The sequence below is a fragment of the Pagrus major genome, chromosome 12 (assembly GCF_040436345.1).
Source record: "Pagrus major chromosome 12, Pma_NU_1.0".
Classification (NCBI taxonomy): domain Eukaryota; kingdom Metazoa; phylum Chordata; class Actinopteri; order Spariformes; family Sparidae; genus Pagrus; species Pagrus major.
Genome location: NC_133226.1, coordinates 17,210,267 through 17,234,333, shown reverse-complemented (window position 1 = coordinate 17,234,333; position 24,067 = coordinate 17,210,267). Strand labels below are relative to the sequence as shown.

Here is a 24,067-nt window from a genome sequence, read left to right as displayed (position 1 = left end):
AAAAAACATTCTCAAAAAAACACAAAAATCTAAGTTTTTAATCTCTTTTTATGTGCAAACGCTTAAAATTAGCATTACCCCATCTTTAAAAGCGTTGCTAATCATAAATAGTCGCTCAAACCTACGTCATGGATAGTTAAATTCCATTTGGCTCTTTATGCGAACAATCTGTCTGGCGTATTAATGCTTTGATAAATTATATTTATGTTAGACATAGCATTTAGGGGGGATAACTTCTGTAGGCTAAATCAATAAAACCAGTTCCACATTAACGTAGAATGGAAGTCTTGCTCATTTTCCCTGCTGTAAAGACATTTTTTTAAATAAATAATGTAATATTTAACTCTCATTATATAATATAAATCTCCTGAGTAACTCCTTAGTATTATTGTCACTTTAAAGGGAGGAAGCAGGTCTTTTTTTCTCTCCCGCCCAGCCATCGGTCTACCCATACCTGTGCGATTAACAGAGATAATGAGAGTGGCTTGGTTCTCCTTTGGCATTTTACCTTGTTACTACACTTTTGTATGGTGGAGGTGAGTTCGCTCACTACCATATCTATACACTTCAGTGTGGGCTCCTTCAGCTTTTGGATCTGCTTTTTCACTATAGCCTCAAAGGCCAGGTCAGGGGTGAACAGCCCCGTCCTGTAGGGATAGGGCAGGCGGCACGGGAGAGAGGAGGAAAAAAAAAAAAAAAGAAAAGAAAAAGAAAGAGACAAAAAAAGGTGGAGATAGAGGAGGAGTAAAAGCACCAAAAGAAGACATAAAGGAACAGGCAGACAGAGAGAAAGTGAGGATGTGAGACAAACAAAAAAAAAAGAAAAACACGTGAAAACAGATGGCGAGGGAAAGAGATAACACAGACGAGGAAGGTAAACATTTGAAATGGAACAGAAGAAACAACAGATTGAAGATTAAAAAAAAAAAAGAAAAAAAGGCAGGAGGTGTGGAGGTTGGGGAGGGGGGTAAACAGCACAGAAGGAAGAAAATGCAAGTGAGACATTTGGTTTCCCCTGAAGCCATTCTAGAAACAGGACAGTGCTGGAGTCTCTCTCTATCAATAAAGACCAGAGATAAAGAACAGTGTGAAGAGAGGAAGAAATAGAGAGAGCTCCCAGCCTGCACAACTCCACCAGCCAAAAACTCCAAGCAACGCACAGCGAGACCGCAGCTGTGCACCTCGACGTTCAGCCAAACCCCCCCTGATCCCTCCTGGTGTTGACCCTTTCTCCACCCATCCCTCCTTCTCCCCTGACTTCCAGAGGGAGTGCAATCATAACATTTATTATCCCAAGGCCTCCAGGTTGTTGCAGTCCAACCGCTGTTCAAATTGTTTGGTCACAGTGGATCAGTTTGGATACAGACTACTGATCTTTCTTTTGGCCACACTCATAAGCCTCCGTAGCTGAGACTGCAGCCCCTGTGGCCTGCTGAAGAGCTGTTAAACATAATGGTCATGGCTCCTGTCTGCTGCAGGTGCACAGCTTCAGTCTCACACACAAGGACGTCTGAACGCTGAGGTCATCCAATATGACTGCCAGGTAATGTAAATGACAGATTATCCCCTAAAAATATGTTTTGTATCTTACTCAAGGTTCTTGAAAGAGAGGACCTGAAGTAAATATATATTTTACAGCCAAGCTTGCCTCAGAGACTAATTCAAAAAACTTAAACTGTCCCAATTCCACATTAAATACCAACTCTCAGTTGTGTGCCCAATATTATAGCATAGTGTATATGTGCAAACAATATAGTAACCTGTGCAATGTTAATATCTTGTGTAAACATGATACATGTAATAACAAGATGATAAGATAATATCTTGTGCAAACTATGCTGTAATATAGATATCTCGTGTAAACAAGGTAATAACTTAAGAGAATATCTTGTGTGGACAAGATACACGTAGTAATGAGATACTAACAAGATAATAACTTTTTAAAATTAGCAGTAACTTGTGCAAATAAAACAAATAAGTTAATATCTTTGAACAAGATAAGTTATGCAAACATAACTTAATATCTTCTGCACAGTGGAGTGTAACTCGTGCAAACGAGATAGTAACTTTTGCAAACGAGATACATGTGATAACAAGATGATAACAAGATAGCATCTCACATGAACAAGATAAGATCTTGTGCAAACTACACTGTAACTTGTGAAAAAAATAAAATATCTTGTATGAACGAGATAATATCTTGTGTGGGCAAGAAAAACTTGTGTGAACGAGATACATGGAAACAAGATGATAAGATAATATCTTCTGCACACTAGAGCATAACTTGTAGATACAAGATAATATGTGGTGTGAACACGATAAATGAAAAACAAAATGATAATGATTTTCTTTGTTTAAATTGAAATGGCAGTGGCACTTAGTACTGGAAGTAGTTTGTATTTTGTAGAGCAGAAAAGAGAATACTATTAGCTTTCCAAGATGACACACTGGCAGAAAGCCTTTTAATCAGTCATAAACGGAGCTGAGACTGCTGCTCTGACATTTAACATTGTACAGGCAACCATATTTTGATGACTGCTCAGCCTCCACACTGTTTTTTCTTCAGCACAGCTTTCTACCACGGCCAGCCTGTCCAGCGGCACAGTCGGCAGGCAGGCAGGTATATACCGCAGCCCACCCCGCCACTCCAGGTGTGCCCTCGCTGTCCAAAAGACAACGAGGGCTGGAGAGAGCAGGCGGCTACAGTAAAGGGAGTGAACAGCAGAGGGACCTTGCAGATGAGGGTTGAAAATAAAAAAAAAGTGCTAACTACCGTTCACTTTTATGTTTTACCTTCTTGGTACACTGCCTAACCGTATTGACTAGCTCAGAAATGACCATGTCCACACATTTGGTGCAAGGCTCTTTAATCTTCCCAATCTGCCTTTTCACAATGGTCTCAAAGGCCATGTCCGGGGTGAAGAGGCCAGTTCTGCCCGACAGAGAGAGAACCAGCCACAGGGCCAAAAAAAGAGAAGGATGGAGGAGAGAAAAAAAAAACAGAAGGAGGGAGAAGGGTTGGGTAAAGAGAAGAGTGTTAATTGTAAAGAATTACCCCCAGTTTCTGAGCTTTTCCCCAAACATAAACAAATGACACAGAGAGAAGGAGTGAGAATGGAAGTGAAAAACAGCTACAAAGCAGCATGTTAGAGAAAATATTAAGTTATATCAAGTAATCAATTACATTTCTAGGGCAGATATCCTCAAATTTCCCCTCAAGAAACCAAATTACGCCAAATAGCTGGTTACAATTGACTGCTTTGACTACTATTACTCAATCATCAACAACTCATTATAGCCTGTAATTATCTGACTTAGACAGACAAAAAATATTTTTGCAGCAAATATAAATTTAAATGATTGTTCTGATGTTTTCGGCCTCATTAGGAGCCAATATCATCAAACAAAGAGAGAGAACAAGGACAGAGTGGGCTACCACATGTCCCAGATAAAAGGTGCAGGATTTCCCCAATCAGACAAATGACTGACAAACAGGCCACACAAACAAAAACAAGTATCACAGTAACCAATCTGATCCCAAACCCTCCCTGTCTAAGTGTACCGATGCCATAAGTATTCAACAGAGCACTCAGTCTGAGTATAGAGGTCTTGGCGATTAGATAAGCAGTTAGATGCAGTCTGGCCAGCAGAGGTGACTGAGATGGAGAGAGGAAAGAGGAGATGAAGTAAAGAGGGAGGGAAGCAGGGATGGAGGGGTGAGTTGGAGGGCGGACGTGCCTGATTCCATGAATGTTCTTGATGGCGTAGCTGATCTCCTTGCGGAGCTCTTTCTCATCAAACTCCATCTGCAGACGAAACAGGGACAGCAGGAGAGGATTTAGTAGACACGCTCTTTCTCTTACAGATTCATAAATCAGTTATACTTTTCTCTCTCTTTAATCCTTTAGTCTTTATTTTCTCTACAGATTTCCAAACACCTTGTCAGCTATAAAATGCTTTTCTTGGCTTATCACTTTCTGTAAATTGCGATCCAGATTTTGCACAAATTTGCAGTACAATTTCAATGCATACATTATTTATTGATTAGACCAGTGCTTCCTAACCTGCGGGTAGTTCACCACTAGCAATTCTAAATTTGAACTATGAACACACTGTATCTTGTCTGTTTTTCAAAGAACTTTGTTGTGGACTATTTCCTTGATGTTAAACAGCGACTTCCTGGAGTCTTTTTGTCACCATGAGGTTGCCAGGCAACCAGGTGAGTATCCAGGAAGTGACTGCCTCTTGAAAAAGAAAAGACTACAACTTGTGTTTTTACACTTGGTTTCTGAACAGATTAAACAAACTATATATCAGGGTTAAACAAGTTCTCCACTGAAGCAAATATCCGCACAGATAATTCACTTTTAAGTAGTTGTAGAGTAGACCTCTAGTTGACCTTGTCTTAATCCCGCAGACGTATTCAAACAGGTGCATGAGTCAAAAACAGACTTTATTTTAAGGCGTCATGATCTAAAAATGTTCAGGAGCCGCTGAATTTTAATACACATCCTTCATTATCTCATAAATGTCTCTGCCGCTTTCATTTTCTAAACCTGAAACACTGGCTGCAGATTAAGCTGATTTCTTTCCTGTACAATCTGTTTTAAATTTGAAATATATCCCTTTTATTTTCTGTTTTGAATCATTCTTTCCCACATTCCTCAACAAAGTTTTATATTTTCTTCGAAGCATGCATTACAAACATATGAATCACTATTTTCTGTGTTGTCAGTCAAGTTTCTGGATAGCAAGCAAACTGCTTTGTCCTCTCAGTGGGAAACCAACATTTTTCTGAGGCCTCAGTCACAGACAGTAAGTTTTATATCCTCAGAGGGAGGGCGAGAGAGGACGGAGGAGAGGGATGGATGAAAGGAGGGAGATGAAGGAAGTGAAGGGCTGACTGAAAGAGAACGTGACATGTAAAAGAGGGCGTGAGGTAAAAGGCTCAGGAGGTAGATGAAGGGAGGGAGAACGTGCTTGGGATAAAGATGATGTGAAAGGTGAAGAGAGAGGATGTGGGGGGAGGGAGAAAATGTGGATGGATGTAATGAGAGAGTGGGAGAAACAGAAGGAAGAAGGTGAAGTGAGAGGAAGATGACAATGGGAGAGGTTGTCAAATGGAGAGGGAGGAAACAGGGAATGTTTGGGTCAGAAAAGGCCTTTCTCGCCTTCTGAGGCTGGGAAATGATACCCAGAAGAGAGAGACGTTACGATGTGACGATTATTTTATTATAATTCGACATATAAATAGAAAACAAAATAAGGAGAATTTCCACATATTCACAGCTGTTGAACAGACATGATCAGGGTTTGGTGGCTGTGCCCACGTCTGCAAAATCAGATTGGGTGTTTTTTGCAAATAAATAAGCTGCAACAAACCGGTACTGTTAGGGTAAAACATGTAAAACAATTACCTTGTGGGATTTCAAGAGTCATCAGCACAGAGTGTTTCATGCAACATATATATCACCATCTTTTTCCTTAATTTATTGTATGTATTACTTAAAGAAAGAGAGGAAAAAAACTGTCTGACACACACCTTGACCAGCTCAAAGGGGAAGCGTTCATGGAAAATGCGATTGATCCTGGCACCGCCCGATAGCTCAGCTGTGTCAATCTGGTCCCCAGAGCCCTCTATACACTTCTCAAAGTCCACAGAGAACTGCTGCACCATCCTACAGGGAAGCACAGACACAGGTATCAATACATCTTTTAGCCTGTTTCTATCTATTCCATCGATTTCCTTTCCAATGTATCTACTCACTGGAGCAGAGCCTTGGTCTTGCGAGATGGATCATCAGGTCTGAAGTTCTTGTACTCCTCCACCTCCTTCTCTATGGAGAGAAGCTGACTCTGCAGCTTAGCCCGCAGGTTCGGCAGGGTGTCCCGGATGTGGTTGGTCAGTTGCTGTGCAGGTCAAAGGTCAGAGTTAGATCAGTGGGAATATGGGAAATGTCGGAATTACCCTTCCCATTTCGCATGTTGGGAAGTCGTTTGAAATTACATTAAACTGCTTTTAAAGAAGATTTGTTGTATTTTACACATGTTTATAGCTGTTTGAAGCAGCTAAAACCACTCTCTATATTCCCTTAAACCCCTAAAATATTGCTTTACCTGACTTTTTATGAGGGTTAATGTTAATAAATAACTTTTCTTGTGATAAAAATATGACGTTAAAAGCGGCAATTTGCGTACCAACCAACTTGTTCTGACTCGAGGAGCCGATTATTCTGACATCACATAAACCCACTATTACTGTGCGTTCATGTGCTGTCGGAATTATTGGAAAAACGTTTTTCCGACTGGGAAAATTCACGTGAATGCCCTCTCAAGTCAGAAACTACAACTCAGAATTTTGGTACACGAGTTGGCGAGTTAACGTCCTTTGACGCTGAAACATGGCGGAAGAAAGTTAACATTGGGTTGATGGTAAGAAGCTTGAACCAGTCATTCATTGTATAGTCACTGCATCGTTTCCTTTGCTTTTCCTTGTCACTCAAATACTGGAAACAGCTGCAAACGTGTTGTTTAAACAATCTGAGCGATAAAAGGCAAAGCAGTTATTCTTCCCAACTCTGGAAATGGAACCATCCGAGACCTGGAGTTGCTGGAAAACATACACCCATAATGCAGACACTTGTGACCAACACTCTTGTGCTTATACACACCTGATTGAGGACTTTTTGGAGGTAGGGAGTGCCCATGCGGTCAGCCAGGTGTCTGTATGAAGGGTGGGAGAGGAAGAACTTCCTCTCAGCAGCCATAGCAGCATTGATGTCTTTCCTTCCATCTATGTCCTTCTGGCTCCTGTTCACCACGCCGATGTAACCTGGACACAAAAGACAAGAGTCCACTCAGACGTTAAGGATGCAGTCTGAAAAACACTGTAAGATTTTGCAGAAAACCAGATCCAACTCTTTTTATCACTCTCTGGAATTTCTGAGAGCGGACTGGAACTGATTCAATACTTGTGGCCTGACTGGTAATTTGGAAGATAATACAGTCTTGCATTAAAGAATCTGGGATTGTGCTGGGCTCTTACTTTCTACATATGAGCTGTGTTGAAACAGCCAAACCCAAAATGAACAGCCCCTCCAGGACCAAACCGCTTAAAACTGTGTTTAATAATGTTTAGCTGACAAAAACCACATTTTAGGAGACTTCGGGGTTAAAGAAAAGAATATGGATGAGGAATGAAGAGGAAAGAAAGGAAGGAAGGAGGAATTACAAGAATAAATGTCTGCATGTGTGTGTCCAACTTTTTAAGACAGAAAGAGAAACAGAAAAACAACCAAGAGAGTTCAGGTCACACAGATCCCGTTTCACCTCCAGTTAAGTTTTCTCATGCATCACTCCGTTAAAGGCTGTTTCATGCTCTATAACTAATGCAACTGTGAGCCAGCAGCCTTGTAAATGTGAGCGTCGGCAGGATTAGACAGAGAGAGAGAGCAAGAGAGACGGGGAGGAAAAGAAAGGGGAGGGAAAAACGTAGAAAAAACAAAGGACATGGAAAATATTCAAAAGCACATGCCTGGGTTCTAACCAAGAGCAAATGGAAAAGAAAATCACCACATCAGCACATTGCAGGAAAGGGCAGCTCACAAGATACATGCAAGCTCTTTTTCAGTGTTTTAATCTTTTCTCCCTTCTCCTTTCTTCTTTCTCTGTCTTTTCTTACTCAGTATCATTTTATCCCCCCCTTCCTCCCTCCATCCATCCGTCCTTTTTCTGTAACTTTTTCTCTGTGGTCTGGAGCACTGAACATCTCTGCGTACGACTGCCTTATTACCACAAGAGGGAAACAGTGTGTCATTGTGACGGTCTTGAAGTGGAGAGAACAAGCACTGTTAGTGTGTGTGTGTCTGTGTGTATGTGTGTGCTCACCCCTCCTGAGTGGAAGCAGTTTATTCTCCAGGATGTCCTTCGCGTCTGTCCCCTCGTCCATCAGGTCCAGCTTGGTGATCACACCGATGGTCCTCATCCCTACATGAACCCACAAACACACACCGCAGTGATGAACAATCCTAAATATGGAGACCTGAACAGAAATGCTGTAAAAATGTATATGTTATATAATTAAACTGAAAAACAAATACAAAAATTTATGTCTTATAATAATAACATATTATAAGATATGATAATGACACATTTAATGTATGAATTAGGGCATCATATTTTATATAGTGAGCACATTTTTTGGCCTGAAAAGTAACTAGTAACTATCAAATAACTCTAGTGGGGTAAAAAGTACAATATTTCTTATTGAAATGTGGTGGAGAAGTATTAAATAACACATAGTAAAATGGAAATACTCAAGTAAAGCACCTACAAATTACATTTAATTACAGTAAATGTGCTTAGTTACTGTCCTCCACTGGCTTCTGTAAATTACAGTCAGATTACAGTATGTGGGCCTGTGTGTGTGTGTGTGTGTGTGTGTGTGTGTGTGTGTGTGTGTGTGTGTGTGTGTGTGTAAACTAACCCTGAGGGTCGACCTCTTTGGCAATCTTTAAAGCGTCAGAGTTGGCCAGATCAGAGTTGGCCGGGGACACGGCCAGCATCAGGCAGTTCTCCTTGGTGACAAACTGCATCAGCATCTCTCTGATCTGGGCCTCGATGTCTGCAGGTTGGTCACCCACGGGCACCTTGGTCATCCCCGGCAGATCCACCAGGGTCAGGTTCAGGACTGTGAGACGAAAAAAGGAACAGCATGACTAAGAGAAAGCTAAGAGGGCTTTTCAGATGAATTGTTGCCAAATAAAAAGCATTGCGGTTCATAATTTATTGATGTCAGACATGGATAAATTTAGCCCAACAAATACAGTTTCTTCAGCCTCACCATGAGGGGAGTAGACACGCAGGTTGATGGGCACAGGGGAGATGCCCTTGTTTGCTCCAGTGATGCGGTCAGTCTCTGCCTCGATCTCCTGCCGGACCTCATCAAAATCTGTGAACTTTTTACCCTTACAGTGGAGGAACTCTGCATGTTCTGAAAGAGACGGTAAAAAATAAAAGATCAGTGAAAGTGAAAGTAGTGTAAGAGAGGAAAAGACAACAGTAAAATAGACAGTGAAGAGGAAAAAAGCTGAACTTTTCATCTAAAAAATAAGGAAAACTTTTTTTAACTTTAATTTGAATGCACACTACAACTGGAAACCAAAAGATTCCCTGTAACCATAAAATATTCAAAGTCAGTGAAATACTTCATGCACAACTCTGTAACCAGGTTTTAAATAAGCATTTTGCCACCAAAAGATAGATTCAATAATATTATTTGAGAAAAAAATGTATGCAAAAAATTACAACACTACAATTGCACTTCTGAGCATTAGTAATGTAAAAAATATTGGTAGCACGACATGAAAAAGTTCATTTCATTTTGTCTTGGGGGGTAATCATCTCTGAGTTTTAAAAACTACAGTTCCCATAATTTGAGGGTTTTGTGTACACGGAAAGTAAAATATTGTCAGTCAATATTGTTGTCAACACTTGCTTAGATTTGGGCAAATTGGCACAAAAAGTATGCCGAATTAGCACTTAGCTGTTCCTGTTTGCAATTTACCCACGGACCTACAGACAACTTTCACCATGTTACTATGATACTGAATAAAACCTTAAAATGTGAGAATTCTAAGGCAGGTTCTGGAGTTATAAAAATCATTGTTTTCCTATGATTTCTGAGTGGATTTATGGACTTTTATCCACAATGGACATTAGCGATATTCTCAGAAGGGCCAAACAGAGTCTTCAATGCCAATTGCAGCTCTTTTGGACTTGAAGGATTTTAGAGTACCTTAATTGCCTCTGTGAGCTGCCTCACAGTTGGGAAAATATCTGGCATAAGGTAACCCAGCAGCCATGACTGTGTATTAAAACGAAATTAGGTTTAATTAATTTCCGATCGACTGTGAGTGAGCTGTGAGGGAAAAAAGCTTGCTAGCACGGCCCTACAACAATCTAATTAATTGAAACCAGGATTAACATGTGGATGCTGTGCTCTTCATAAGGTCTGTAGAGATAAATGGAGTGGAAAAGATGTTGAAGGAGCAGTGTGGAGGAGGATCGTTTGGACTCCAGAGGGCAGAGCTAAAAGCTGTGTCAATGTCTTAACTGCTCTCTTCTTCTCAGAAGAATCAAAGAAAATGCTTCATGAATTAATGAATGGGACTGTTATCCTATTCACATCTCCAAGAACAATGGGAATAGAAAGGGGAAAGTGTTTTGCTGTAGATGTTGAAATCAGTGCCCAAGTGCTTTAAGATGCAGTTCATTTAATGGCCACTAGATGCTGGTTTTAACCAAACCCCCACAGAATTGAGGGGAATAGAAGGAACTGAAAACTTCTCTATTAAAATGTATTTTGAAATATCTCTTTCAACTCATGGACAGCATTTGCAACTGAAGCCTCTCAGCTGAGTGGTGAAACAACAAATGTATCTATCTCACATCATCAACATCTATCTGTAATGGGATGTATCTATCAACATCCCATTACATGGAATAAAAGAACCTCCTTGGTGTTTAAGATGTATTTACCTGTGGGACAGTTCATCAGCTGCAGAACCAAAGGACGACGAGTCACAATGCCGGACCCACGGGGAAGGAAATCCCTGAAAGACAACAGACAGACCACAAGGACGATGGTCAGTAAACTAACAACAATGCAAAGGGACTAAAGTAAAAAGTCAATCTCGAACATTTTACATAAAGCAGAAACACTGCGAAAACAAATAAACCCATTCAAGAAATCAGAAACGGACACAATATGTTATTAACAACATGAATTAACAAATGACTAAAAGACGAAAGAGCATGAGTCAATGATAATAAATCAGCATTCTGGGGATTTGGGAAGACTGAGGTTAAAAAGAAGCATTATTCCCTCAGGAAATCTGTGCAAAGTAAGGACACGTGCAAGTGCAATGTGTGTGTTTGTGTTTGTGTGTGCAATCCTGACAAACAGCTTACCCTCACACGACAGCTGTGGTCTCACCAGGCTCAATGTCCATTTGATTTACTGCAGTGCTTTTCTTTATAGGTACATCCAGGTGGAAAATTATTTAGAAAAGATTTTTCTGAAATTTCCTGAAATTATTCCTGGATTGATACATCACTATTCCACATGTAAGAATGTTTTTTAATAAACAAAAGTACAAGAGTACAGCTTTTGCGATCCTTCACATCGACAGGTGACAAAATCAAAATCAGGAAAAAAACTCACCGCACACAAGACAACCTGATGAAGGTCTAGGTACCGAAACGTTGTTGTCATTAAACTTAATTGCAAGTGAATTGGACGGTGTGGGGCAGTTTTTTTTCCTAAAAAACGAAAAGGTAAAATTCAAAAAAACATGACTGTGGGAGGTGATACGGCTGTTCATCAGCTTTAGCTGTTGTTTAAATGTAAGTCATTACTTTACAAAGAGAGTCGACACGTCCTCAGCAGCAGATTAGTACAGAACAATTTCACACTTTAAAAACACTTTATGGTTCACAGGCAAATACAAATCCAAGTAGAAGGCTAGACAACTGAGCTACACTAGCTGTTGGCGTGAGCATCTTTAGATTGATGATGATTGAAAATGTGTGCCAGTATTGCAGCATTTATAATGTTCTCTTAGCAATCTGATATTTCTGTTCCAAATTCTGATACTTTACTGATTTACTGAAAACTAACAATGATGTTGTTTTGCAAAAAAAGAAGATATTAGTGATTCTTTTAAGTTATTTCAATAACAAAAGGGATTTTATGTAATATTACAATTTCTGTCCCTTGAAGTTTGTTGTCTGTGCGTCAGTGCATCGCATCTGTCTGCCCTGGCGTGTCTGAGGTGTGTTTGTGAATCAACTAGAGCATGTGTCCGCACAGACGACTGCCTGCCAACATGTTTTTTTTAAAGCACAAACACTGTTTTCTTCGGGGGAGTTCAGCTGCTTATGCAACATCAGCGTCAACTCGCCACTGGCACAGTGTGCTCCTCAACCAGCTGACTGGACAGTTATCACTCAGTGATGCGTGGTGGGTGTGTGTGTGTGTGTGTTTATAACAATGACAAGAGGCTATAGGAGACACATTCTGTTGTTTTCAACAACAAACAGCTTAATGACAGAGTTGTATTTAAAGCACTCGGATGAAGAACTGCAAAATGTTTCCATTAAAAACTGGGTTTCCAACAATACATTAAGCTACAGTGAACAACACTCTGTATAATCAACTGAACAACATTAATAAGTAACAGATGAAGCCTCTGTTTGAACCCGAAGCAAAGCCTGAGGCAGTTTGATACATGAGTCATAAGCTGAGAGTTAATCACAGAGAGAACTGCTTTTACTCAAAACCTAACCAGAAAAAGGGTTAGGAGTTCAACAAGGGGATCGTGTTTAACTGTAACTGTGCCTCCACGCTTAATCTCTTTTGGTTTGTGAGTTTGGTCTTTCTGAGGGCGGTAAACATTTCGGAGTTACAACATGTCATTACATTCTGTTTTGGCTTTGTTGGAGTAGTTCAACATTTAGATAAATATTGGCTTTACTCTCATGTTTGTGCGCTAAACATGAAGCTGACCACGCATCTCACAATGCAAAATTCAATGGCATAAAGTCCCGAATTCCTTCTTTGATAGGTTCCTTGGTCGGGAGCAGGAAGCCTCCGTTAGTTGCCTGGCAACTGGTCCGACCATAGTCTGGCACATAACACCATAACTTGTGTTTACATGTCAGTGTTTATATGGATTAAAGAAACAAAATATTACATTTTAATTGGTGATCTTCATTATTGTTGGATAAAGCTAGGCTAGCTGTTTCCTCTTGTTTCCATTCTTTATGCTAAGCTAAGCTAACTGTAACTTGCAATAGTCTTTGGTTTAATGGTCAGATATGGGAGTGGTATTGATTTTCTTATCTCAAGTTGAGCTATTATCTTAATTTGATCAGAGGAATCAAGAGCTGTAATTTATTTAACGCTGCTCGCAACTCTCTCACATACACACTGATGCCCTTAACAGTCCTGGTTCACATTTAAAGCATTTTTCATAAACTATTTAATCATTTTTCAATTTGACCCCCCTTTCCTTTATCTGTGCAAATCATAAAATAGTTGTTGGCAATGGTAGGTTGCAGGTTTTAATTCTGTGAACAAGCAGATGTATTAATACAAGGAAAATAAGAAAGAGAGGCAGTGTTTCTACTTGATGGCTTCCTAGTTGTTATTCACTCACATTGAGCACTAATTAGTGTTGAAACAGCTCTGCATCAGCCCTAAAATAGGCAGTAACATAAACAAATCTTTAACAATTTTTTAAACACAATTTCTAAGTGTACAGGTAGTGATCAAATCAAAAATGGTCCTTTTCATTATCCTTTTCCAACCTGCAGTATATCACTTAACGCATAGGGGACTTTATGACAAACAAGCTTTGATTGTGTGACTGTTGAAGAGACATAATAGCTAATGTTTGCCTATCCTCCACACCTGCTACTCTGGATACAGCAATCCATTTCAACCATTGTTTCAGTGTTTGTTGTCCTAAGGCAGCCCTTTACAACAAAGGCAACCCCCCTCTCTGTTGGCCTCTACGCGTGTCTGCCCATCTGCTGCTCTACCTGCCCGCCACTGTGTTTCTGAGGCTGTCCCTCTCGCCCACTTGGACGCCTAATGGAGAAGACAGATGGCCTTAACTGCAGGTCTTCCTCTCACTCCTCCTCCTCCTCCTCCTCCTCCTCAAACTGCCACTACGAGGATGCTCCGAATGTGAGAAGCTACACACAGAATCTGCTACGATACTGAAAAGACTTTACTCTAACTGTTCCCTCATCATTTACCTAATCCTGCTGAGAGGATGTGAGTCCTCGCACACCAACCTTCCTGTGGTTTCATCCCCACTTATTAAGGTGGGGGAGTGAAAACACTTACACTCATCACAACCCCCCGCACAGCAGGGACACAGAGGAGAGGGCTGAAATTGGAGAATTAATAAAAAAAGGAGCAGATCGAGTAGACAAGGAGAAATGCTGATATTTTTCAGAACAGGAACAGAGAAGCCAGACAGTGACGGAGAACCGCACAGCCTTCACACATTTTGCAATAGTGTTCATAGTAGTAGCTGTGCTTTAATATCTCTGGATGTATTCTGTCACTCCTGCATGGTTATTTTACCCTAGAGCTGCAATTAACGATTATTTTCATTAGCAATTAATCTGGCGATTATTTCAGGATTAATTGATCATAAAATATATATATAAAAAAAAGAGAAAGATGCTCATCATAGTTTTCAAGAGCTCTGAGCAGCAAATTCTTACATTTAAGAAGCTGGAACGAGTAAATCTTTGATTGTTTTGCTTGAAAAATGACTGAAACGATTAATCCATTCTCAGAATAGTTGGCAGTTCGTGTTCTATTGATCGACAAATCGATTAAATGATGGATCATTGCACCTCCATTCTGTCCAATAGCAGTTTGTCAATTGATTTCCTGAAATTTAGATGTATGTATATCAAAAAATCATCATAGGTGAACAATAATCAGGGGAAGAGGGCATGTGAGTCTGTGTATGTGTATGTGTATGTGTGTGAGAGTGTGGGTGGGTCGGGGGAGGTCGCACACACACACACACACACACACACACACACACACACACACACTGAGCGTCATTGTTGCAGAGTCACCAACGAGCACCAATCAGATTCATTTGATTGACTTTTTGTTGAGCATCTTGTTGTTCTGAGCAAATCAATTACAGGTCAAATGATTTTGCAGAATAAACTTTTAGGCCCTGAATCAGTCATCCACTCTCTGTCGTTGGCTACAGCGTGCACACACACACACACGCACACTCACACACACGTCTAGTTGGTGCCAGCTGCTGTGGAGTAGTGACTCATTGCTTCATTGTTGCAAACTGTACACATTCAGTGGTAAACAATCATTACACACAGATGTAAGGATATGTACACACACAGATGACCTATTCACACTTCACAGTTCTGTTGAGACGTTACATATGACACACATGTCAAATGAATGCATTGTATTAAATGTGTCATGCATTTTCCAATAAAACAATTTTAAAAAATACATATTTTGTTACATTTCCGCATTAAAATGACAAAAAAAAAAAAATGACTAGACCTTGTTATATATGTTGTTGGGTTGCGTACTCACATCATCCCAAATGTTTCCTACAAAGTTCAAACCCAGATAAATCTGAATGTTGCGTTTCATTTGGTCGCCTGTCACTCTAACTTCTCCGAGAAACATGGGATAACACATCAGAGGACGGAAGTCGGCAAACGTGACTAAAGATAACATAAGTAACACTTTGAAACATTACCTCCTCTGTGAACATTTCTGCCTGAGTCACGTCAGATACTTCCACTTGCAAGATACATTACATCATCATTAGACTGAGTCTTTCTGTGCGTTCATGTCTTGTTAGAAATATCAGAAAATAGGAACAACTCAGAAAGTCTGAGAAAATTCTGGTACGCGAGTTTCTGAATTGATGTGATATGAATCTAAAACATGGCAGATAAAAGTAAACACTGGGTTGATGGTGAGAAACTTCTATCAAAGTCATGTATTATATAGTCAATCAACCACTACTGGAAACAGCTGTCAAAGTGTTTTTTTAACGCTCTGAGCGATAAAAGAAACTTATTTTTGGCGTTCATGTTGCTCCCTCATTCCGACATGACTCACATGAACACACCAAAGTCGGAAGAACGGCTTCCCAACTCGGGAAATGGGACCATCCCAGGAGCACATGAATGCAACGTTTACTTTGATTAGGCAGAAATTACATACTGTGTGTTTAAAATGTACATTTCAAACAGTATCTGACTACAGGGTTTGTTTGTTTTTTTTGGGTATTTGGTCATGTATGGTTGTGCTTTTAAAGAAAAAGAGAGAATAAGAGCAAGATGAACACTGTAAAAAAGTTTGCCCTATTCTCTCAGTGAAAATAAACTGTTAAACAATAGTTTTCATGTGAATGTCTCTTCTCTCAGTGGTTGTTTCTTGCTGTATAAATGTTACTTTCGGACATTATAATAACTCAAACTCAACACCCTGTTCTGCTGGTCTCATCATGTGCGTCACATCACTTCCGATTCCCCACACACAGTCAGACACTGAGCCTCATCTAATCCAGCTTTAATGCCTACAGCAATAACAGCCCTGATGACAGTCGTGAACCAGCACAACCAGGCAATTTCCCTGCTGAGCAGCGCGTGGGTCGCAGAAAGATGAGACTGCTTTTTGGTGATGAGTTTTATACACATAAACACTCACATGCACACACACACGTACAGTACATATTGCTGTCAGCCACAGCAGTCGACCGAGCCAATGAAACGTCCTGTTGCTGGATGGTGAACATCCAGATTAGACCGGAGCCAATGGGAGAATGTATTGCAGGTGAACTGCGGCCCAAACAGAGATTAGTGGTAATCCTCTGTAGCAGTATCAGGACAAACGGTCTCCTCTCTTCCTCTTCCTCTGCCTCTCGCTCACTGCTTCCTCACCTCTACTGTGTCCGCACCAACTGTTTTTATACTTTACAGAGTACATAAAAAAGAGAGCAGTAACTTTACCATTTGGCGCAAATTAGAACTGAAACAACTTAATAATAATAATAATTCAGTAGTCTATGGATGGAATAATAATCTGCAACTATTTTTGTTGTGTTTAGTCATTTTTCAAGCAACGTTACTACTTCCGACTCTCATTTGTGAGGATTGTAAACACTTTTATTTGTCTTGTATGATACTTAACTGATCTGGTCTTTGAGGTTTGAAGTGTTGGTCACACAAAACAAGCAATTACTTGCATGGTTGTAATGGTTGTCTTGACTACAAATGTAGCTGCTGTAACAAAGCAATTTCCTGTAAAGGATCAATAAAGAATCTATCTATCTACTTAATGTGACATCAGACTATATGCAAAGAGTTGGGTAAATAGACACAATATTTGAAACTGCTTACTGACTAATTTATTTATTAGTTTTTAAGAAAGAAGCAGGACATTATGTTTGTAGTTAAATAGTTGTTTCCAAGTTTATAAGCAGTTGTTCATTTCTATTTTCATTTTTTTTAATAGATTGCTAAAATATCAATAAATGGAAAAAGACCCATTTAAACTCAGATACAGCCAAGATGAATGATTGTGATAATTAAAGGTGCATTATGTAGTTTTGGGGAACAATTTTTAACCAGAAGCGAAAGATCTCCAGACAGATTGTTTTTGTAGATGTGACTGAGTAAACAAACTGACTTTAAAAGGCCTTTGGCGGACCCTGCCACCTTTCTAGCTTCAAACAGTGTTCTGACCTTAACAGCTTGTGTATTCAGTTATAGAAAAAAAAATTCTGAGTTTGTTCTATTACCTCATTAATACTGACTTTGAATTGTTTCCCCAAAACTACAGTGCCCCTTTAAAGGTGATTGGAAGTTACTTTTCGTTTATTCTTCTCTGGCTTGTATGAATTTTCCTCCTTACACACTCAGCTGACCTGTTGTGCTTTAACTCAAGATTATTTATTATGATAGCAAATAATTTGAATTAATCAAATGGAGGTACAGTAGTTGAACACTGTCTCCATTTTCCCTATAATTAGTACCAAATTATCATATGGTCCTTTCCAGAATTAACAATTAAATATCCTTTTTTTCCCCCCAGGAAATTATAAGGAAACTATGGAAAAATAATGTGATTGACAAGCTGCTTTTAAAGAAAAAATCTAATTATGCTGAACAACAGAACCAGAAAATCTGCATTTAATCCGTATGGTCAATAGTTTATTATATTGCAGCATCATCGTGTCATTAAACAACTCTTCTTTCTGTGTTTCTATTACACTCCCTCCAAAGCATTCCTGAAAAGAATAAAGGCTTTATCAACGGCGCTCTTTACTGTCCTTGTCTTCCACATGAGTGAAGCTGCTGCTACTCGCTGTAATGCCTCCAGCCTTCTCTGTGTTATGTAATACATGAAGCTATATATCATCAACTTAATCTCTGTGTGGGGGGTTGGATGGCAGCCGGGAGAGAAAAACGTCTGTGTTGTAGTTTTATGTTGCTGGGTTGTGCTAGTGCCAGCAGCCTTCAGTGATAGCAAAGTGCTTCAGTCGACTAAGCAGCAATATTCTCCTGAGTGCGTCCCAGGAAAATGTCACACAGTTTGAGAGCTTTTGTGATAATCTCTTCTTTTGCATGCCACTATTAGATATAAAATTGACCCCACATCCCTCAAAATGATTATCAAAAAGTCCCCGAGGCAAACCTCCAAGCATAGCATTTACTAAACATACATGCTATTGTTTCTATAATCCAGCATGGTCTGAGGTGCCCTTTGATCTATTATGATGATATATACAGTATATTCTACATGGAAAGCAATTCTCACTGGAAAGCGATCATCTAAGGTACATTCAGTGTCTGCTGTGTTTTAAGAGAAGCAGCTGTGGTGCTGATTTTGCATCAGCTGTTTTAAAAAGAGCTGTCCGCGGTGCTGAAAGTGGGTTCTGGGCAAAAAACATGTAGCTGAGGACATACGCTATACTTCTGTAAACGTCACCATACTGAATGTGCTGCATGCTGTGGTAAGCAACTGAAGTGATTAGCATATTGCATGATAAACAGAGCAAACTAAATCCCAGCCTTACTGAAACTCTTCTGTGTCTGGCTTGTTTAAGAGTCTACTCGCTCATTCAAACCAAAAGAAATATAACATTTCCAGTGCATAAATGTAAAAAGAATCTCCCTTAAATGCTTTCTGACCCATTTTCAGAGTCATGATGGTGGAACAAAGCAGCATAAATCAAACATGAAGACATTACTGTGCAAAAGCTACAACAAAACCAATACGCGTCATATTTGCTGTGGAACTGCAAATCCCCAAAAGACACCCTAATTCAAATCATAGCTAAATACAGAGATAAACACAGCGTTGAGCTTTTATTGTGAAGAAAACTCTTTAAAGACAGAATCTGCCACAAACTAACTTTCTGAGCGATTTACTCCTTGTTTCCTGCTACTTTTTTTTTACCTCCTTTCAAGATAAAATGTCACACTGCTCACATAATAATCATGTTGTATTTAGTCAAATGTCAACATGGGACCAGACATCCCCACCTCCACCGGAACGACTGTGCACATGAGTAGTTTTAACCAAGTTGGCACCGTATGCGTCAGGCCCTGGAGACCAGTGAAGCTCACTGCCTTGTGCTTATGCCTTAATTAGACTCATGGGAGACTGAAATACAGACTGGCTGACAGACACAGATAGGAAACGAGGGTTGGGCTCCGATTCAGATTTGTGAAATGTCTTTTTCACTGTTAAATCAATGGGAAACGACTAGAAGAGGACTATGGAGTCATGTGTGTGCAGGTATTACAGATATGGTCCTGAAGCATAACTTTTAATCGATAAGCCAATCAAAGAATTAATCAGAAGCAATTTTGATAAGCGATTAAGTGATACTGAAAGTCAATTATCAAGCAAAAATGTCCAAACTTTACTGTTTTCAGCTTGTAAAAAGAAAGAATTAGCTTTTTTTCTGCTTTTGCATCATTGAAAAATTAGTATCTTTGACTGTTTTTGACTTTGGACATTTAATAGACTAAATCCTCGTTCTTTATTAAAAAAGTAATAAAAAGACATTGACCACTCGGAAAATAAAAGTGTGTCGCATGCTTTATTCAAAGTGCAAATAATTCAAGAAGCAAAGGAGAAAGTAGAGTCCCACAATCCATCTCAACTTGTATCTTTTATATCATTACGTTTGGTGGATCCCTGTCATTTTTTCATTTAACCTCGCTGCCTTTGCTTTAGAGTTGGGCACTTTTATACCTGACAGCAACAAAGCACCTTTGAGTTCCAACTGAATGAGACAGAAAAGGCTGCGAAGCGTGGGTTGAACTGAGGTGACAACCAGTGAAGCGAGCAATAACAAGAGGGGAGACATCAGTAGACTCTCCGCAAGGACGAATTATGAAAGCAGGATAAAAAAAAAATAAGGACGGACGACAAAGGGGAATAGATTAATTCGATTAGTGTCCTCAGGTGTTCTCTCAGCCATTAGTGCACCATATCCAAACGGCTTGTCTACCACTGAGAGGTTGGTTGTCCTTGGGCCTGAGCCACGCTAGCCCGGCTTGCATCAAAAATCTAATCGACCTGAGAGGAGAGGTGCCATGGCAAAGTATCAGGAAGAACAGTGTCTAGATGTACAGTTAACTCCTTTCAACACGGATTGCCAGTTTTTCCCCAAATCCTATATCAAGTCTCGAAGGAAAATGCCCGCTGTCTTGCCTCCATTTAACCTAAAAAACTGAACCCAAACAAGTTTTAAACAGCTGATATGCCTTGAGAAATAATTGATGAAATATCTCTCTGCCATTTATACGTCTCCTGTACTTTGGTATTGATTGTCTGTGCTGACCGTAAGCAGCAAACAGAGGGGGAACGCAGCCAGGAGCAGAGCTGAGTGAGCGAAATATTCACTCCTATGTTGCTGTCAAAATGTTCGACAATGCTTTTCAATTAAAAGTAAAAAGGATTAAAAAGCATGTGAATTTCTGTATAAAAGACAGAGAAGGTACAATAGAGATGGAGAAAAGAGGTGTTTCGACGTGTAAACACACAATACAGCTGTAAGTGTGTGTTGCTTTAGGCAGATAACGCAAACACAATAGGCTACAGGGGGGTGGAGGACTGGATGAGCACGAGGACCTGAGCGACGTCACTGCAGCTGGACCAAGAGACTGCATACATTAACACAGAGAAGTGCTGCATGACAGGATGCTCCTCTGCAATCTGTTCACTGTAATGAGATGGCAAACACTGCAGCTTTTACTGACACAAATCACTTGGCATCTTCATCAAAGGTTGGCTTCATTATGATCCAACATTTCCGAGAAATGATGTTTCAATGTTTTCCTTTTCTACCTCCTGTCGTGATCATCTAAACCACTGGTCCCTGAGGGGAGGCAGTGTAATTAGGCACAAGCTGTTTCTATGACAACTGCTGAGTGAGTACAGCAAAACCTGCCCCCCATAATGAGCGTTAAGAGACTGTTTTAACAGCACTAAACACTGAAAAACACTCAAGAAGGCCTTCGAAAAAGGACTACATGTTACTGAAGGCATTTTAAGATGATGTCAAAACACTGAATCTGAAATGAACCTCCAGAGAATGTCTGATTTCTCTCCTAGACGGATATGTATAAAATAAAGTACCACACGATGGCTTTGAATGGTATGAACAATAGTTTGTGTTATAAATAGCAGTGTGTATTTCTTACATTTTAGATCATTTAGGTGCTGACATGGACTTAATGTTGATGTCTGTTTACAGGCATTAGGAAGTAACGCTACTGCTGCATAATGCTAGCTGTAGAAACCCTTTTGTAGTTCCAAAAGGAGCAACACAATGTCTGATAAATTGCCTACAGGGATGTCACGAAAGGCATCGGTTGGAGCTGAACGCTACATATTATAAAAAGAAAAACATCTGGAAGTGTTGTGGCGAATAGAAGTGAGCTTACCAGACCTTTATACCCACTCCTCACCTCTGCTTAAAACTATCAGCTTGAGAGGGAACTTATCTAAGTTCCCAAAGTCCTACGTTCCCAAGGTCCTTTGTTCCCAGAGACATATGTTTCCAGGGTCCTACTTTCAGAAGTTACCCTGTTCCCAAGGTCCTATTTTCCTAGAGTCCTATGTTCCCATGGTCTGATGTTCCCAAGGCCCTAAGATCCCACGGTTCCAGCTTGCCAAGGTCCTATGTTCCCAGGGTCCTAAGTTCCCCATTTCATTAGTGTGTTAACACATACTAACCCTCCTGTTGTTTTTGGATCAAACAACCCTAACACTCCAGCTGGGGAACACAGGACCATGGGAACATAAGGATTACTCCACTTGGGACTACATTAGCACTACTAGCATAACACAACCAAATCTTTGTCCGAACTGTTGGCGGTTCAAGTTGCATTGTGGGTAATGCAGGCACTAGGTTTTGAAAAGGGAAAGAACGCGAAGTTAACTGTTCATTCTGAGTTTGACAATGTTATAACAGTACAATGTGAAATCAGTGAGGGGCTCTTGTAAATGACACTGAGGCTTGATCGTTCACCACTGTACGGCTTCCACAATCAGCATCCCGTGTGGATTACCCTGACATGTAAACAGTAGGCATGCCTCATGTACTACCTGTTAAAATAGGGATTAGCACCGTCGCCATGTGGTGAACTGTTTGTCTCTGCTGCCAAACAAATGTAAGAGATGAGATTGAAGGTGTTAGGCAAAAGAGATAACAATGGTAGAAGTGTTCACGTCTAATGAGATCTACCGGAGAGTGATGAATCAATTACAAATGTCAAGTCAGTTCCTGCACAGATGGATCCCTCTTGTCTAGTGTGATATATTACAGTTTGTCCTGGAATACCCGGCCTTGTTTAGTGTTGGGGGGGGGCTGGCCTGGAGCCACAGTATGCATACAATCTGACCTTGCTTAAGCAGGAAAATACTGCTGAATCACACACTCGGTCACTGAAGTCTGTGAGACCACAAAAAATCTTCAGATCAGGTGAAATACAATCAAGCAGGGCTGACCAACAGTTAGTTAGTGACACTTGCGTTGTCGCCTGCATGCAGTAAGCTTCACTTACAGCATAAGCACTGGCAGACAGATGGATGAGCTGAGCTGGAAGGGCTCAAAGCTCAGGTGGACTCTGTCTCTCTCTCGCTCTCTGTGCAAGGTCATACTGCAGCATAACAGATCAGATTTGGTTCCCCTTGAATCATCATCAGCTCTGACGGAAATACAACTGAGCATGTTGGCGAGGCTTTCCGCTAAAAAAACAGCAAGCGTCACTGTGCACCTTTTCGCCTGGTCAGGATTAAAGAGCCTGAGGACAACAAAATGGTAGCACAACAACACATCCACAATGTGGCTGACAACAGGAAGTCAGCCTCCAAACTTAGCCATGTCAGAGGACGCATATTCACAATCACGTACAACTTTTTACTCAAATAAAAAAATATGAAGTTTAGAAACTTTGCTCATAACACTCATTAAAAAGAGGTGGTTCCTCCTATGAAACACCAAGTTATTGGACAGAAATGTGTGGTTCCGTGAACGCATCATGCAGCAGTTGACAGATAAACTTCACTGGGGATTTATGAAGGGCCTAACAAAATAATCTCCTCGCCTTGGTGTTGTGTTCACGGGAGAAGAAGAAGAAGAAGAAGAGAGGGAGGATTTCAGGAACATTCATAAGATCTCACTGAAGTGGATTTTAAACCTGCATGAGAAGGGGGATGGGGATTGGGGAGCGCATAATGAGCGCACCGGGCCGCACCGGCGTGCATGTACAGCCTTAAAAAAAAAAAAAAGCCACTTACTTCCCGACGAAGTTCTCCAGCACCGAGCTCTTCCCCGCACTCTGGCCGCCCACCACGGCGATCTGGGGCAGGTCCAGGTTCGCGTTTTGTCCGATGGCGGAGAAGGCATCCTGCATGCGGTTCACCAGAGGAATCAAATCCTCCATTCCCCGGTTCCCCATCTCTGCGACGCACCAGGCACACTATCTATATGTCTCTCTATCTTCCTTGTCAGAGCAGGCAGGGAGGGACTGGTGTGTTGCTGTTCTCTCCTCGACACCCTCGCGTTCAGAGGGTGTTTTGGACCTCACTCCTCGGGTCGCTCCCTCATTGACTGCCTTGCGCCTCCTCGGTGTGTCGGATCACCTCAGCCGGGACTCTCTCCAGCACTCGAGCGTGAACACTCCTCTCCACCGAGCACCGCAGGGGGGGAGGATGAGGATGATCTCTTGTATTTTCTCAGGAGGGATCCCTGCAGTTCTGCACGCACACCGCTGGGTGGTACATCGTCACTGGGTTTTCTGTCACATTGTGCTGTTTTATTCACTGGGAATGTCTTTTTTTGTTCTGATACTCCGAAGTCTACACGTGTGTGAGTGTGTTTAGAAAGTTTGCCATCAAGTTTTGAGTGTTTTTTGCTCAAATTTGGGATTTTTGGGGGATGCACAGATCTGTCCATGGTGC

At 40.7% G+C, this 24,067-nt stretch overlaps 1 protein-coding gene across 2 annotated transcripts in view; it reads right to left on the bottom strand.

Annotated features, from left to right (window-relative positions):
- Window positions 1-23,774, bottom strand: part of dnm1a (dynamin 1a) — a 57,205-nt gene extending 33,431 nt beyond the window's left edge. The window contains exons 1-10 of one of the 2 annotated variants that reach the window (XM_073477833.1): window positions 23,405-23,774; window positions 10,540-10,613; window positions 8,843-8,992; window positions 8,486-8,689; window positions 7,888-7,986; window positions 6,672-6,832; window positions 5,768-5,910; window positions 5,543-5,678; window positions 3,739-3,806; window positions 509-647 (exon numbers count right to left, since the gene is read on the bottom strand). In XM_073477833.1, coding sequence (XP_073333934.1) covers window positions 509-647; window positions 3,739-3,806; window positions 5,543-5,678; window positions 5,768-5,910; window positions 6,672-6,832; window positions 7,888-7,986; window positions 8,486-8,689; window positions 8,843-8,992; window positions 10,540-10,613; window positions 23,405-23,565 — 1,335 coding nt within the window. In that variant the 5' untranslated portion in view covers window positions 23,566-23,774. Of the gene's footprint in view, window positions 1-508; window positions 648-2,793; window positions 2,933-3,738; window positions 3,807-5,542; window positions 5,679-5,767; window positions 5,911-6,671; window positions 6,833-7,887; window positions 7,987-8,485; window positions 8,690-8,842; window positions 8,993-10,539; window positions 10,614-23,404 lie in introns of both variants that reach the window. The other variant, XM_073477834.1, reaches the window with a different exon arrangement.
- Window positions 23,775-24,067: the final 293 nt, after the last annotated feature.